This window comes from Microtus pennsylvanicus, chromosome 21, assembly GCF_037038515.1.
Source record: "Microtus pennsylvanicus isolate mMicPen1 chromosome 21, mMicPen1.hap1, whole genome shotgun sequence".
NCBI lineage: Eukaryota > Metazoa > Chordata > Mammalia > Rodentia > Cricetidae > Microtus > Microtus pennsylvanicus.
The window spans coordinates 22,602,986-22,621,742 of NC_134599.1; the positions used below are offsets into that span (position 1 = coordinate 22,602,986).

Sequence of the window (18,757 nt, forward strand, 5' to 3'; positions counted from 1 at the left end):
TCTCTGGGTGGTGAGATTGTAGATAATTTTTTTTTCTTCTGACTTTTCAGTATTTTCAAATTTTATACTCAGAAAACATTATTTTAAAAATTCATTATTGTCAATTCAGAAATTTTTTATAATATGTATTAAACAAAGAATAAATATTTATCATACTCAAAAGATTATCTAAATAATGGAAAATAAATCGTTGATGTATAAGAGTATAATCCCAACGTGTAAGTAGGTAATTTTGAATCTCTCATTCTTGAGTATATAAAATTGATATTTAATAAATAAGAAATGCAAATCTCCAAAGGAAATTGGTGCAAGGCATCTAAAAATTGTGCTACTTGGGCATTAACACTGAAGATATAACACTCTCCAATGTGATATAGACACCCATTGTTCTGTTAAAATAGGTATAATGGAGAACATGCAGGATGGCTTAATGAACTATAGTTTTTTTTTTTTGCCAAAATGACTAGAATAAATCTATGATAAAGAATACAACACCATACCATTATTTTAGTTGGAAGAGCCGCACCAAAAATCATGCCCCCCAAAAAAACACAAATTTGCAGGACTATCACAAGTCCAGTAGGCTTTGTTACTGTTATTGTCAATGATTTCTTGCTAAAAATTCAAGTAAAAGAGTCAAATTGCTTAAAGAGGTGAAAAAACATAGTGGTGTACGGTCTGCAATGACTTGGAACACACTAATAACACTCTCCAATGTTTCCTCATTTGCAGACTCTCAAACACAGTATTTGAAGGACTCCATCTATTTGTTTTTAAAGCATTTGTGAATTTATATTCTACTACAAAAAAAGGGTATTTCACACACAAAAAAGCAAATAACTATTAATTTTGAAAGTTAACTTTAAAATTGTATGACTACAATTTCTGTGATTTAAAAAAATCACATGAATATAAAGTAAAATATATTCTAATACTCTTACATAGGAGCTGAGGTTTGCCATTTCAACAAAAATTCTGAGATGGAATTAATAAAAATCAAATTTCCATTTATAACACAAAGCAATAAGTTTAAATCAGACTATTTTGAGTTGTGTAGCCCTTTATTAGCAACTAAAATAGAAGGTATCTGTTGTACAACATGGGTAGTCATTGTCTATAACTGGAGATTTCTTATATTCTAATACAGATCATTTATAAATGCAATTTCTTTTATTAAAAAGCTTCCACCCTTTTGTCTGTGTACAATCTGCAAAACTATTCTGAAAGCGGAATATATGTGCATGAGTCTGCAAAGAGTGCAAATTTCAGATATGCTAAATGCTTTACAAGTCATTTTCAAAAACTGTGCCAATTGGGCCTTTACACTGTCATCTTTTTTTTTAAATCAAAATATTTTGATCCCAGCCTTCCTTCCACTGCCCCAAACTATAAAGCATTTTTTAAATGAGTTGAAATTAAGGAGGACTACACCTAATAGAAAAGAAGAGAAGAGAGTTCTATTAGTCTGAGGTTTCAGAATCCCCCCACACCAGAACCAACATCTTGGTAAAGGCTAGGCTGGACCCTGGACAGAGTATGAGTCTGTGCAGGTGGTGTCCCTGAGGGTCGGAGCTTCAGTGGACCGTGAGTGCTCCAGCTGCATAACTCACTGAACTGTCTTGCCAGCTTCTACACTGACTTGACTGGGCATAATTCAAAAAGGAAAAGCTCATATTCATTCCATTCTTCTGGAGTTCTGTGATAGCCTAAAAAAAAAAAAGAAAAGAGTTGATGAGAGACATTTTTTTTAAAAAAATGAACATTGTAAATGTTTGTAAAAAGCTTGACTTTGCACATTTGAAAATCAAATTGTTTTACCCTTTCTTAAATGTCTCCTGCCTCATGCTAAGTTGAGAAAAATCTCATTATTTCACCCTCACAAAGATTATGCTCTAACCTAGCTTCTTAATAATTGGTATATGTTTTTCTCTAGTCTAGATCTTAGCCACCTCTGTCTTAATATACTAAAGGCTTTATTCATCTGACTTAGACCGAATCTGTCTATATAACTCACAGACATAAAAGTATAATTTTTACTTTAACTTTGTACTGGTTTATAATTTCTTTCACACAAAAAACAAATCTATTTGATTCTATTCAGACTTTAGAAAATTAGTGCGGCAAACTCTAACCTAAGTTCCAGAAATTAATTCAGGTCCTTGAAAGGCTTTTCCTTCAATCAATCTAAACTACTTTATTTTTTTTTCTTTATTTATTATGTATACAATGTTCTGTCTGTGTGCATGCCTGAAGAGGGCAGCAGACCTCATTACAGATGGTTGTGAGCCACCATGTGGTTGCTGGGAATTGAACTCAGGACCTCTGGAAGAGCAGGCAATGCTCTTAACCGCTGAGCCATCTCTCCAGCTCCCAATCTAAACTACTTTAACAAAACAAAAAAACTTCATAAAAATCCATAATATACAACTATCAAATCATGTGAACATCAAGCGTCTTGTTCCAACTGTTGGTTAACCCTCTTCTATACCTTCCGAAACAAATGAGCCCACTGAATCTTCCTGAAACATTTTCTTATTCCTCTTAAAGAGCATTACATTTTCTTTAAGAAAATTCATGTTTATTTATTAAGAGGCAAACAAATGTAATTTAGCTTTATAAATCCAACTAAACCAAAACTTCTTTCTTAAAATTCTTTTTGATTGTTTTGTATATTTTGAGACAGGGTCTCAACTATGTAGCTTTGGCTGTTCTGGAACTCACTATGTAGATCAGGCTGGCCTCAAACTCACAGAGATCCTCCTGCCTCTGCCTTCTAAGCGCTAGGATTAAAGGCGTGCGCCATTCATTATACCTGGCTTCTAGTGACACCTTTTAAATAAAGTTAAGTTTTACCATTATTGTTTAAGAGAAAAAGACATATACAATCTATTTTACATTATTAGATAATGAAAAACATCCATTTAATTTCTCAGTGCCTAACACATTCATGTGTATATGCATCCGCATGTTTGCATAGACACACAAACCCAAAATCAATCTTCTGAAAATGAAAAGTGTATCAGCACTGACTGAGTCAAGAGAAAATATGACTATCTCTGTGTTAACAAAAATTATTGATCTGTGTTCCAGTGGTAAATTTATTCAAATAAACAAAGTAGTAGAAACCTATAATTATGTTAAAAGTTACCAGGAAGAAACTGACACTATGTAAGAAAGCCAACAAAGTTATCGTACCAAAATGGTAATATTTTAGATATTTTGAAATAGGACAGCATCAGATGTTAAAGGTCGAGACTTCCTAAGTATACTCACATTTAATAACACCCCGATGGGATGTCTTCCACATATAGTATTATGATATTTCTTCAAATAATTGCTAAAAGATACAGGATCTAATTGTTCTATAATACTCATACCCTAAAAGGGGGGGAAGGGAATAAAAGACAAAATTTATTGTGTCTTAATTATATTTTAAATTTACTTATAAATTTCTCAGTTAACAAGAGATGAAATATATTAAACAATCCTTGGAAAATATCAAAATCATTCATGAACTGTAATCTCATAATAGTTAACCATTGGCAGAAAAAAATCCCAGGCTATATTCTAAGTCTGGATACTTATAAGTCACCTTGACCAGTCGACATTCACCTCACAACACACTTTACAATGCTATATTTTCCTCTAAAGAACAGTTACAAAAGCAAATCAGTGAAAATTCACACAAAATAATCTGAAACTAAATTTTATTTATAGCTGTTTAAAGCTGTAAGTTTGATTTAAAGCTGCATAACATTTTAAACAGTTAATGGTTATCCAGGTACCTGATAAAATACAGCAATCTAAGAAAACATTTTTGCATAGTTATTTCAACACCCCTATGGCCAATGATGAGCTTAGTGACAGGTTGGGATAGGCCAGCTCGAAGAAGGAAAGCTTTCACTCTCTCTACTTTAGAGCAGTGTCTTTGAAGGTTATAATTAAGACATTTTAGAGTACTGCTAAACAAACCACCATGAACTGAATACTTGTTTATACTAAATTCTGCAGTCTCCAAAAGCATTAACATATTTTTAATTGTTTGGCATTTGTTTTTATGTAGGTACACATGCACAGATAAGAAACTATAGCCATTCACTTGCCATGGCATGAGTTAGAGACAATTTGGGGAAATCAGTTCTCTTCTTCTACCAGTGGGTTCCAGGGACTGAACTTAGGTGGACAGGGCTTGATTGCAAGCATCTTTACCAACTGAGTCATTTCACCAGTCCATATAACATATTTTTAATCCATTAAAAGATAGCCTCTTTGTTTAATGAAGTAGCAAGTAAATCACTGAATCTAACTAATTACATTATTTTATCTACATCAACCCCTTTTTATATTTGTATTTGCTATATTAGATTAATGTCTTTGAGAAAAATGTAAGTGGTCATTTCACTGGACTGAACTGACAATTCTATGTGATTGCTAAAGTCTAGTCAAGTCTTAACAGTCTACAAGCACAGACAATAACCAGGCAAATGACTCTAAATAAAGTCATCTGGAAAATGGCAGCCATTAATAAGTGATGTAAAGCTTTATAATGGAAGCTTCAAAACCAAAACTGTACAAGAAACTTTCTCGGAATACCTACATCTTCCATAATCATTATCCATTCTAGAATAAGACTTAATATGAGTGTAGAATCACTTTGCTTATACATTAATTAGCCAATCTGAAACTAGTTTTTAATGCTATCTTGGTTTTCTTCTGACAAGCAGGGGATGTTTTTGAGTCAACAATAACATTTGGTACAAGATTAAAGAAAAATTAAACATTAAAACTAAAATATACAATATGATGCAAAGAAACAGTGCAATTCTAAACCAGTAAGTAGTAATACTAAGATGAAATTATAACTCTTCCAGAAATATGGATAGTCAAGATATGGTGTGGGACAATTCTGTATTCTGTCAATTATGTTGTAAATAAACGCTGACTGGCCGGTAGCCAGGCAGGACGTATAGGTGGGACAACCAGACAGGAAGTAGAGGTGGGACAATGAAAACAAGTGTATTCTGAGAAGAAGGAAGCTCTCCCGCAGTCCTACCCAGACACTGAAGAAGCAGGATGTGACCTGCCCCACTGAAAAAGGTACCGAGCCACGTGACTAACATAGATAAGAATAATGGGTTAATATAAGTTGTTAAGAGTTAATAAGAAGCCTGAGCTAATGGGCCAATCAGTTTATAACTTATGTAGAATCTCTGTGTGATTTTTCTTTGGGGTTTACCAGCTGTGGAAACTGGGCAGGACACAAACCCTAACAAGCCCGCTCCTCATGCTACAAAGATATAACTTTTCTATGCATGAAAGTGGCATCAAAAGTTTCTAATCCTAGGCTCTGTCTCCATAATCACTAGCTTTACCACAGTATAAAAAGAATTACACTAATGATTCTTCAAACATCAACATAACTACAACTGGTGTACACATTATGAGAAATCTAATGCTCCTGAATGAAGCCATAAACAGAATCCACTTTTAATAAGCTCTAGGATGAAAAGTTTCAACAAACATTTTAGTAATAAAATTTCCAAGCACATTTGAAATAAGCATCATACTTATATACTGATATGAATTCTAAGAGAAGAAGATGAATTACATTTAAAGCAAGGAATTATAAGTAACTGGCCAAGAAACCCTTAGAGAAGAGATAAAATACTACAAATGTAGAGAAGATACTACTAAATAAGGAGCTCAAAATGAAGATTAAACTGGTTAAATTATAAAGATAAACCAGAAAATACACAATGAAAAAGTGGAAATCAAGAGATAAATATGTTAAAATTTTAATTCTTTAAGTGTATTAAGTGCCTACTACTAGATAGGAATTAATTCGATTCAAACCTGTGACAAGCATGATGATTTAATGGCATGTCTTTATAAAGAGAAGATAAAGGGAATAGGAGCTTTTCTCATGAGTGAACCTCTTCAACCCAGAAAATTCACAAAGCACATAGATAAAAGCATGAGGATAAAATTATAAAATGGGACATCCACTGACTAGTACAGAATACTAACAAACACAGCACATATACTTGATGATAAGTGTAAAATTACTTGTTCCAAAATTCCAAAAATGTCAGTTCAATGCGTATTATCCAAATTCCAAGATAATGAAAAACAAAATGCTTCCCAAATATGCCTAGACAGCTTACCTATTCTTAACAACCCTGGAAGATATAATTAGTGAGTCTAAAGATCAGGCAACAGATAGCTCTCTAGGGCTTGTACAGTTTAAAAACTTGATTATTTACATAAACCCCATATACAAAGCAATGAACCAACACTTATTTCAACCAAGTCTGTCTGTCCCTCCAGAATACGGAAATACATCATAACTGAGCAATTTCCGCTAGAAATTTGCAGAATACATGTTTCTAACTTTGGGAGTATGTGTGCTGAATTTATTATTTTGCTGACTCTCAAACAAATGGCTAAAAACCCATGATGCCAAGTCCCAAAGGTCAATCTGAAACTGAACAGTAGATACTGAAAGAGCTGCAAATTCAGAATTCTGATAACTACTTTCCCATTTTTAAAACAAAAGTAAACAAAAATGTATCTACATTAAACAAAAGAGCTATTGTTATAACACAGAAGAAAATCTTATTAAATATCGAACACAAAAGAGTAACATATATTTTACATGCATTTATAAATAAGAAAAATCATGCCTTTTTAATAATGACCACATAATTAATGAGCACATCATCAAGTATCAGAAATATAATACATTCATTTGAAGGTAACTATATGTTAGAGAAAAGGAAATGTCCTAGTTTCCTGAAGAGGAATCAAGATAAAAATTTTAACAGTACAAGTAATTCTATGCCAAAAACAAAACAAACCCTATTCTAAAGTAGCAGTGCTAAGAGCCAATGTACTAATAATTACAGAGAATGCAGCCAAACCTAATAAAGAAGATATGGTATAAATTCAAGAGAAAGAAGCATGACTTAGTAAATTGCAACAATTTATCCTTTTAAAATAGTAGGAAGAAAGGAAAGCTGCTGATATTCAAACTAAACAAAGTGATTAATAAATTAATAAACTAGATGGCTATGGTGACATTTTCAGATTCTCCCTGCCAAATAATTTGCCAATATCAGTAATGAAACCCCCTAAACTAGCATAGTAAAATGGTATACTCCAAAAAATTAGCATAGCAGAAATGATATCACATACTATATATTAAAAATATGTGTAAATATGGCTAATATTTTAAGACATCAAAATTTATAAGATTAGTTTCTTAAAATACATTGTTTGTCAGTATAAACACTGAAGTTACAAGATACTATTTACCAAAAAAGAAAAGCCAATAAAATCATAAAACTTTCAAATTGTCCATATTCTACAACATAGCTGTTTTCCCAACTGTAACATTTATGAGACATAATTTCCTATAAACATTTTTGTTTTTTCATAATTAGTTTCTAGATATTCCATGGTTACAGCTGTGAACAGTTTTCAGAAAGAACAGAAATGGTTTTTGGCAACTTAAAAATAGCTTACTAACATTTTAACAGTAATAATAAAAAATTTTTCCATTAAAAAACAAAGCAAAACTTGATTAACGCAATTAATTCTAAACAGATACGTAGCTCTGACAGAGTGAGCGTTCTTTATTCAATACTTGACAGCAGAAGTGTTTCAGATTTGCTTCTGGTAGATTTTTGAGTATTTTCATGTAAATACAATATTTTGGGAGTGGAACAAAAGTCCTAAACACAAAATTCATTAATATTTCACATATACTTTCTATGTTCCATTGCCTTGGGTGACTTTACATAATACTTTCAGTGTACTTTTAAAACTGTGGTCGGTCACATGAGAGCAAGTGTGCCCTTTTCACCTGTTGGCATCAAGAGTTTTGGATTTTGGAACATTTCAGACTTTAGATTTTCAGATCATCGATACTCAACTTTTAGTATACTCAGAATTACGAACATTTTTACATACTTAAACAAAAAGCCATTTGAGTTTATTGAGATCTTACCACTATTTTTATTCATATACTCTAAAAATTAGCTCATAAATCAAACTAGCAATATGCTAATAAAGACAGACATTTGTGAGCCTTTTAAAAATTCTACATATAACAAATACTCTATTTATTTTGAAGTTCTATCCCATGATTTTTTAAATAAAAGTTTCAAGTAAGTTTTGGTAATTTGCCATCTAATGGAAGGAAATCTGGGGCAGTCTTAGAAGTCAGCCTGGGCTTACTGGTTCTTGACATACAGCCACTCATGTAATTTAGACAACTTTCCTTTCTGAGCTAAACAGGAAAAGCTCTAAGAAGTCTGCCTGTGTTCTATATTAGCACATCAGGTAGTTTGCACAAACTCACCGACAGAGTCACAGTGAGGAAGATGCTAAGACTATGCTACAGAAGGGGCAGACATGGGCAGCTCCACTCTCAGGCTCCCATGAGTGACTGCAGTGTAAAGACAGGGTTGCTTAAAACCACCATGGGCAATCTCTTCCTGGCTGCAGCCTTACTATCAGTATGGTAAGACTTCCCAAACTCACACCTCTCTGAGCTGCAGCCAGTAAAGAGCCTATTAGCAAAGATCCTCTGCCTCTTGTTTATAAGTATCTTAATTTGATCCACTTCTTTCCACCTTCACTGCCACCATCTTTTGTCTTTTCCCTTAACACTGCCAACTGGCCCCCTGTTTGCTACACCTGATCTTGTAGTATCTGCTTTCTCTACAAGAATGATCTTCAAAACCATGTAAATTACATCAGTACACTTTATACCTCACATAAACTTTCACTGTGAATGACAACACAGATGATAGATAGATAGATAGATAGATAGATAGATAGATAGATAGATAGATAGATAGATAGATAGACAGACAGACAGACAGACAGACAGACAGACAGACAGACAGACAAAGAGGCAGTCACCCAACAAAATAGAGAAATGGTTAAGTCTCACAGCACCAAGAATAAATAATGGAAATAAGCTGGGCAAGTTGACACACTCTTCACAGGAAGATCACAAGCAAATATTTTTGGCTGTCCCAAAACCAAGATATTTTGAGGTTTGGCAGGACTAAGGAGTCCTACCAATTCTATACACAAATAACAGTTTCCCGCCCTTAAGACTTGACATGTAACTTATACAAAACTCCTAATTACCTGTACCATTTCTACCTCATATGACAACAAGAAAAGTTTTCCATAGTTTTAATAAAGAATGAAATTCCCAGGAATACTCATCATCTAAAGTGAGGGAATATTATGGTTTCTTTTATTTAAGTTTTATTTTATTTTTTTATTCTATGTATTTCCTAAGAATTATTCACCTATTGGAGAAAAAAAAACCAAGTCACCCAGCAGTGACTTACAGTAATTTGAGCAACAAAGGCAAGAGCCAATTCGAAGTCTGTGTTTACTGCTGTCTTACTGACACTTTATATACACAAGAATCTAACTACTTCCTTGTGCCTTCTAACATTGCTGTTTCTGAACACTAACATTTAAGACACAATTTATTATAAGTTGCCTTCCTTTTATTTCACTTTCATATTAATGTGTTCATGTTTTTAATTGTATATATATAGAAAGATTTTATATTCATTCATTCATTTGAAAAAATATTTGAGTTTTTATGTTCTAATCACTATTCAGGCCCTTTGGATACATCAGAGGAAAAAAAAATAAGTGCTTGACTGACGGAAAATGCAGTTCTTACATGTGAAGAAGAGTAAGGCAATTAGGGAACAAATGCTGTCAGGGTGAAGTACAGAATGTAAAACTAAACAAGGTGGCCAGCAGATCCTACTAGGAGGATAAGGAGCTAGATAAGAAGCCAAGCATGATGGATGTGCCTTTAATCCCAGTACTGGGGAAACAAAAACAAAAGCAGAAACAGGTGGATCTTTGTGAGTTCAAGGCTAGTCAAGGCTACATAGTTGGACACTTTTAAAAAAGCACAGTCTAAGCAAAGACTTGAGCTAGGTAAGTGAAATAGTTAAGTACAAAAAGAGCAAAAGACAAAAGCTGGAAAAAGTGTGGCAGTATCAACCAATAGTCTACCCACAAATCTGCTTGGGGCTTGGTGGTGGTAGCGCACGCATTTAGTCCAAGCACTCAGAAGGTAGAGAGGTAGGTGGATCTCTGTGAGTTTGAGGCCTGCCTGGTCTACAGAGAGTTCCATGATAGCCAGGGCTACACAGAAAGACCATCTTTAGGGGCTGAGGGGAGGGGGTCTATTTGGACTTTATTTTCAGCTACTTGAGATTGAAAATGACAATAGCAGTTGAGAAAATGTAAGCCACCATCAAGTGACTTAGAAAAGAGTCGAGAGAAAATCAGAAGTTCTAATTGTTGCTATGTTGAGGTTGCAAATTATTTATAACATTCCAGTGAAAATACTAAACTAGTACCTAGTAAATAAGAAGTATAATAGAACAGTCCTAGACCAAGGTGTTTTTTTACTGGTTTTGGTGCTAAAAGTACTGTTTCATAAAAATCAAATACAAACTGTTAAACATAAACACACTACACACATGCACACGCACGCACACACGCATACACACACCTACCTACTCACTTCAAGGAAGGCTATTTGCTTTGGAAATTCTTTGCTCTTAAAGCACCTTTGAGCCTAGTGTTGAGGTAGGGTGTTCTGGCAGATGCCTACCAGGCTAAGACCAGGAGGTAGCAAGTCTGGGGTCAGCTTAGACTATAAAATTACCTTCTGTATAGTTAAATAAACAAGTGAAGATAATTCTAATGAAAAGGAAATCTTTACATACATACCATTAATAAACAGTTTCTATTTCATACATACACAGTCATTCTTCCTTATACATATTTGTGGGGCAAAGGCACATACTAGACCCTGTGCATGCTAAGTGTGTTACTCTACCACTGAGCTACCAAAGCCCATCCCCTAGACAGTCATTCCTAAATAAATAGAAGAAATGAAGAAGTAAGCCAGGTGGAATGGGAACCACACTAGTGATAATATTTAGAGTCAAAAAAATCTGAGATTTAGTGATTAATGCTACTGGGGATTTTGAAATGATCTCAACTTCCATCTTGATTTAGAACACAAAGTTGGTATGAATGTAGATACAGTTTTGTATTATTGTCTGATGTGGGAGTGATTTCTTATTAATAAAGAAACTGCCTAGACCCATTTGATAGGCCAACCCTTAGGTAGGCGGAGTAAACAGAATGGAATGCTGGGAGAAAGAAGCTGAGTCAAGGAGTCGCCATGGTTCTCCCACTCCAGACAGACACAGGTTAAGATCATTCCTGGTAAGCCAGCTTGTGGGCTACACAGATTAATAGAAATGGGTTAGATCAATATGTAAAAGCTAGCCAATAAGAAACTGAAACTAATGGGTCAGGCAGTGTTTAAAAGAATACAGTTTCCGTGTAATTATTTCAGGTAAAGCTAGCCGTTCAGGCGGCTGGGTGCGGGGACTCTGCCCGCCGCTCCTACTACTACAATTGTCATATAAAGGATGGATATTGTCCAAAGAGAGTACATGGAGTAGGAAGATAAGGGGAAAGACCATGTCCTTCTCTGACTATGTTTGATGGATCAGCTTATTCAAGCCAGATAACACTCAAACATTGGTCCTTCCTGTCACAGTCAAACTGACAGAGAACATTATTGTCAATTTGATACTTCTTTGTTCCAATTTAGCTTCTAACTTGAATAATTCTTCTGAAACTGCTCTTATAAAGTTCCTAACTTGATATTCTGTCCCCTGTTAGTTAAAGGCTTTTTCCTCTCATCATCCATTCTTAGTTCCCCTAAGCAGAACTCTTAATCGCTGTCCTCTGAACTCCAACACTAATGTCAGTGTAGTCTTTGACCTAGCTACCCCTTCCTGCCCTCCATTCTCTCTACACGATGGCTCTGACCACCTTTCTACCTGTCCTCCACACAGCAATGATTTTTAAACGTTTATCTCCAGCCAAATATAAGCACACAAGAGGAATTCTATGAATTTGAGGCCAATCTGGGGTATATAGTAAGTATCCAGTCAGACAAAGCTACACAGTAAGACCTACCTCTCAAAAAAAAATTTAATGTTTACCACCATCCAGATATACCTTTCTGCTCTAAACCAGAAATGCACAATTAAAATATAATATAGGCCATATGTATAATTTTAAAATTTTAGTGGCTGTATTAAAAGATAAAATGAAAAACGTGGAATTAATTGCAAAATATTTAACACAATCTATTACGTTTTAATTTCATTAAACAATCAAGATAAATCATTTTTGAGGGGGTTTTGTTAGTTTGTTTCATTCTAAGTGAAATAAATGTATATTTTATACCGGCAGTAGATAGTGAGTGACAATACCCATATTTCAGTACTCAATAAATACACATGACTAATGGACAATTACAATTTTGAAAGGTGCAACCCTATGCCATATCTATTCCTGTATAGTATATTCAAATGCAGATTCCTTACTTAAATAAATTAATTACTTTTGACCAAATAATATTCTACCAAAATGTATAAAATTGATATAAACAAACCACAGACTTGTAAACAGAGAGACTCAAACAGTGACTCATATCTAGACAAGGGTCTACTGCTAACAGACAAATGAGGCTAGAGAACAGAAAGGGCCTTAGAGGTCACAGAGCAACTGAGCGACAGTCCTGCTACAAGACTATTCCTTAGGAATACACACCAAAATTACTTATGTAACTTTTTTAAATTATATTTAATAAAAATCTCTGTAATAATAGGACACATTCAGGTGTGGCTAACGCTCAAAGAGGAGCTAGTCTGAAATAGAGTTTACTCACTTATGTACACCTTAGGCTTATGCATCCCACACACCCTGTCACCCTTCAATCACTTCTGAGTCCTGGTCCCAGGTTACACTTTGAACAATTAAGCAGGAAAAGAAAACTGCAAGTCTAACCACTTAGGAAGAGGGAAGAGTTATTCCCCATAGATATTTTCAGAATAATTTTTTAGATTTCAAGTATAACTATCAATACTTTCAGAAAAAAATAAGAATTGTAGTTTTTAATTTTACATTTAGAAAAAAACAAGATAAAATCCAACACTGGAAAACCCAGTGGTAAAAATAAATAAATATCAAACAAAAAAAGAATAAAAGACAAAAGGGGGGAAAAGCAAATTATTGGTACTTATAAAAAGTAATCTAGCTTTCTTAAGGTACTTTCTCTAATAACCTTAGAAGACACAGGCTAAAGACCACAAACACTTCAAGTTCAAATTTAATATAAGTGAAAAATGGAACTAAAATTCAATATATAACAATAAGACTTAAAGGAGGTTTTATAGAAGTAAACCAAAACAACAGTTTTAAGTTATTAATTTCACTAAGGTTAAATTCACTTTAGGAGGTTTTTGAAAAATCTGGAATATAGTATTAATTCCTAAGTATTTCTAGAATTTTAAAAACTTTAAAACATTAAAATGATGCCGTTATAAAAGTTCCTGAGCTACAGCAGACAAAAGCTAAGTTTGCTAAATGCCTAAAGTCTGTCATCATAAACTTAAGTCACCAGACTCGGCATGCGGCTCAGCAGGACAACACTTGCACTATATTCTCAAAACTCTGAATTTAATACCCGGCAAAGCAAAAACATAAAATGAAAAGGCTATAATAAAATTAGTTCCAGAAGGAAAAAGGTAATAACTGAAAAATTGGAGTATCAAGCAATCAGACATTTATGATTTTAGGTTATATATATTTTATCAAGTAGTTCATAAAATCTTCAGCATCACTCAAGAATAAGTTTGGCCTATTAAAAAACCAAATCTAAAAATTAAACACTAAGTTACTTAATAAATTTCAAAGAACAGTAACAGTTCAGAAAGAGTCGAAATAAGTGACTTCAGATGGCCATCAAGGAGTTACAGCCATGTACCCCACCACTTCCTACTGTTGCAGCTTACAGAGTTAATAGCATTAAATGCTGCTGCCCCTTAAACCAAATTCATCTCCAAAAATATCATTAAAATCTATATCCGAGTGCTGTTAAATATTCTCACTAATCAAACAGAAGTAAAAGAAAGTTCTTAGAGAAATTATTCATTTGAGGATACATTGCAGTTTGAACTTTTAATTCAAAAAAGGGAAAGAACTGTTAGCCCATTGTATATTTTAACATATTAAATCTTGAGTCACTAATCTGGAATGAAAGAAAATATTTTTAGAGCATTAAAACCCCACACCTGAAAGACTTACCATTTTATCTAGATGTTCAATGGATCTATAAATCTCCCCCTGGGATTCATCATAGTAACTGTAACGGAACCTTTGACCTTGAAACAAATATCATGTACAAAATAAAATAGGGAAAAATTAGAAGCTAAAAAAGAAAGCAAGCGCTTACCAAATAATTTCAGTTCTCACAAAAGGCAAAGCACAGCTAAAGCCTCTGCAAGAATCAATTCCCAAAAGCCCTCAACATAAAGATAAAAGGCATATTTGGGAAGGCAATAAAGAAATGACACATCACCAGAATTTTAAGATGTTAAAAACTATTTCATACTGCAGAAACTTTAAAATCACCAGCAATACAAGAATAAGGAAACAAAAGAGCTTAAAGTTAAAAGCATTGTTAAACATTCTAACAGTCTATCATTGATAGTAAACCCACAAAGAGTATAAATCAAGAAAATCTGACTTCCAGGATCCTATCTCAGTGTAAGAACTCAGTGAGTTTACCACTGTTGATCTCTCAGACAAAGCAAATGTGTGTCAGCAATACTTGAGGTTGTGTGATTTTTACGGCTATCATATTTTTAAGGAAAAGGATTGACACATGTGCCTTATGCAATATGAACAGAATTCACAAAAGAGTCAACTGTCCTACACTGACATGAAATCCCGGCTAAGAAGAGTATAAGCACAAAATAGTCCATGTTCAGCTGTTCTTTAAATGCAGAGATTAAAAATAAATTTAAAAAAGAAAACAAAAATTCCAAAAATAAATTGCTTCCTAATATAATATGAAACTCAAAAATTAATACCCATAACAAATTACAGATTATTTAACTATGACGTACTTGAGATACATCTAATATATCTTTCAAGAGTACCATTCTTATTTATTTTTATGTTTCTTTTTTAAATTTTAATTATTTTTATGTATGTGGGTGTTTTGCTGCACGTGTGTCTGTTTACAACATGCATGCCTGATGCTTGTAGAGGCCAAAGGAGGGCGTCAGATCTTTTGGAACTGCAGTTACAGCTGGGCACTGGGAATCAAAGCTGGGTCTTTTGGAAGAGTAGCCAATGCTCTTAACCACTCAGTCAATAGTTTCCTAATTTTTTTTTAAAAAATTAGGCTTGAGTTCTTTTTTTTTTTAAGATTTGTTTATTTATTTTGTATACAGTGTTCTGTCTGCATGTGTGCCTGCGAGCCAGAAGAGGGCAGCAGATTTCATTACAGATAGTTGTCGGCCACCACGTGGTTGCTGGGAATTGAACTCAGGACCTCTGGAAGAACAATCAGTGCTCTTAACCTCTGAGCCATCTCTCCAGCCCCTATTTTCCTAATTTTTAAAGCTTTGCCAAAATGCATTTCTAATGGTATATCGAGTACACACAACTGTGCCTTAGGTGTCATGTCTATTACTATTAATAAGTCCAACTTCTAGCCTCACAACTGAGAAAGCAGATTCGGTTGGATTATTATGATATTTTTAAATTTCCTGTTCGTCTTATTGAAAACAGTATTGTATATATAATAGTCAGGGCAAAATTATAAAACTCTCTTTGGTATATTTTTTAAAAAACATTGTATAACTCAGTATTTCATCTGTTCATGCTAACCTTTTTTATGCTTATTTTCCTAAAATACAACATATTCTTTAATTTTCATATTTTAACTGTTTACATTATCTCCTAATGCCACTCAGTATAATAACTATTCCCTTCCCACAAAGCTATTGTTGAAGTTCTCTTATAACTGGTATCCTAGAATTGGACAGGCTGTGAGCTAAAGTCTGTTTTCTTGGAACGTAACAACAATGATGACTGACTGCATGCATCCAGCCATGGTTTGAGACGTACTATAGTCTCTGAACTGGAAGGATTCTTAAAGACACAATGATCACCTAACACTCAAAGCCTCTATATTTTAATTTATTTTTATGTAGGTGCACATCCAAGGGCACACACATGCTGCAGTGTGCAAGTGGAGGTCAGATGACAACCTGCAATGTCTGTTCTCACCATCTGCCTCATGGGTCCCAAGGATCAAATTCAGATTTCAGGTTTATTGGCAAACACTTCTACTCATAAGGTCATCTTGCTAGCCCTCAATACCTTTATATTAAATACATCAAGTATTTCTTTCAAATTTTTGGAAAGATGGGTATTGCTTTTCTTTTCTTTAGAGAATGTGTATTACACATAAGGACTGTCTGGCCATGAAGACTGCAAAATTGGCCTATTTTCCACACTTGCCGAGTACTTGTAACAAGAATACATAAAGCCAAATCTACATCTCAATCAGCCTAGCCTACTGATTCAACTCATTGGTACTATATTCATGTCTGTTTCAAAGTTTTTTTGATAAAACTGCCAATCATTTCTGAGACAATTAAATGAACACCAAACAAGGAAATTCTGCTTCCTTGCCACTATTCTAAAAATAATATTCTAAAAGCAATAAAAGTACTCTTCCTCGACTCTTTGAAATCTGGGCTATTTCAGGTTTAGACAACTGTTGTTACTTTCAGCTACTATCTGTAGCCCTATGTCTATGAAAGACTGCTATTGCTGGGTACTTTGTGACAGCCACTCCAAAGTCCTTGCTCACTTCCAGGTGAGGAACTGTTTTCAAATAACAGCCCTGCCAGAGAAGTGAGAGGGGTGACCGCATATTTATGTGATGTTCTATCACACAGATAACATTCCAGCTAACTTTAAAGTATTGCTGAAGAAAGGCACAGATGTTTGAAATACTTTAAAATACTGGAATCATTATGTAATTTAATGCTAATGAGAGTATACATTAAAAACCAACTGGAACACATGTTTAGTATTTTGCTACCTTTTTTTTTTGACTAACTCACATTTAGTGGTATAAAAGTAAAAAATAAAGATGACTAGCTCATATCAATAAAGAACTAAATTTTCAGTACATGTAGCTCCTGAATATTTTACTCATAACAGTCCATAATGTCTGATATAATTTTTAAAATTGTACAAGTATTTTCAAATTATCTGAACCCATTCTTGTTAATAAAGATACAGTATCTAATCTGAAATAATAGTTGCCTTCATATTACCTTAGCCTGGATGTGTATATATGTATGCATACACAAAATCATACATATGCATGTGCATACACACACAAATACAAAAGTCAACTAACTGCTGTTTGGAAACTGAATTAAGATACTTATTATTTAAAAATTAATTTCTCAAGATTTTGTTCATTAATAAAGAAAATGATTGCATTTGCATAATACAAATGAGCATAATGAAAAATGTACCTTTAGTTTTGAATCGTTCATCTTAAATAAATTCTGCCTGCGTGTATCTCATGAGAAAGTATTTTTTCTGTAAATTTTTATATCTGACTTTCAGGGCAATTATGAAGCTGACTAGGAACAATCAGCTGTCTCTGTTAACTGGAGGACAGGAAGTGTACACCCTTTTCTAACTAAGTATGAATAAAGCATATCACATAGTAGAGAAAATTACTTACCTGAAACTTATCCTTTCAGAAGGTACACTGGGAAAATGGATTCTCTGAGCCCCTGTTTCAACGTCAAGTATGAGCTTTCTAGCTTTAAGAGCCATGGACACCGCCCTAGGGGCAGGACAAGCTCTGGAACTCCCTAGTGAGTATGTCAGTGGTTTCTTCAGGTGCCTTCCCTCAGTTCTTTTCAAATTCAAAAGATGAGAGGAAAAAATAACCCAAGGAAAAAAAAATCCTGTAAAGCAGAAACCTTACTCTTTGAGGGAAGGAGGGTAGCTCATTTGTGAATCCATTCCAGAGCACGCTTTCTGAGAAAAAGAAATACAGGTAAGTAATTTTCCCATCTCCAAAGGTGACTGGTGATTAATGAGTGGATTCACAGAGTGTGGAGAGGAAGCTCCAAGGATGTCTGTTTAACACACAACAGTCAACTAATGAGGACAAACAACAATGGATGGTACAACAACCAACACTATGTTTTAAGTATCTCAAAACAAAAAGAAAAAAATTAAATACCTCAACATTAAGCTATACACTAGACTGCTGAAATAAGCAATGACCTAATAATGTTAATCAAAAAAAACCCAAAATATCAGGCAGTAGGAAATTCTTTCAGATACATGACCAGTAGAAACTGTTCTTAGTACATTTACTTATCACTTTGCTAATGGTGAGCCATTTTCCAAATATTTGAACCCTTATACAAATCCATTAGGGAGATTATCAGGTCATTCTACAAGGAGGTCCTAAACCTGGAACACCTACACCTAGAATCACAGTCAAATAAAATACTTCACAAAGGAAACACTATCTATGTTCTATCAAATAAGATCATCCTTTCTAACAACTAGATGCTATCATCCGTTCACCCTGAATTTTGTTACAATGGGAAAGAAAGTATCAGTCTTATCCCAACCCTGATTAAAAGGTCAAAAGCCTGTGATAAAGATGTACAAAGACTTGAGAAGACTAATGTATAGGCTTGGATAATAACATTTTAGGAATTAGCTAACATATTCAAATCAACTTAAGCATTTAGAAAGTAGAATTATC

General features: G+C 34.0%; 1 protein-coding gene across 3 annotated transcripts in view; it reads right to left on the minus strand.

Annotated features, from left to right (window-relative positions):
* Positions 1-1,040: 1,040 nt before the first annotated feature.
* The window catches only part of Memo1 (mediator of cell motility 1), an 87,512-nt gene continuing 69,795 nt past the window's right edge, over positions 1,041-18,757 (minus strand). For all 3 annotated transcript variants that reach the window (XM_075955538.1, XM_075955540.1, XM_075955539.1), the window contains 3 exons: positions 14,233-14,309; positions 3,274-3,378; positions 1,041-1,706 (listed from right to left, as the gene is read on the minus strand). In XM_075955538.1, the coding sequence (XP_075811653.1) occupies positions 1,575-1,706; positions 3,274-3,378; positions 14,233-14,309 (314 nt within the window). In that variant the 3' untranslated portion in view covers positions 1,041-1,574. The remainder of the gene's footprint in view (positions 1,707-3,273; positions 3,379-14,232; positions 14,310-18,757) is intronic.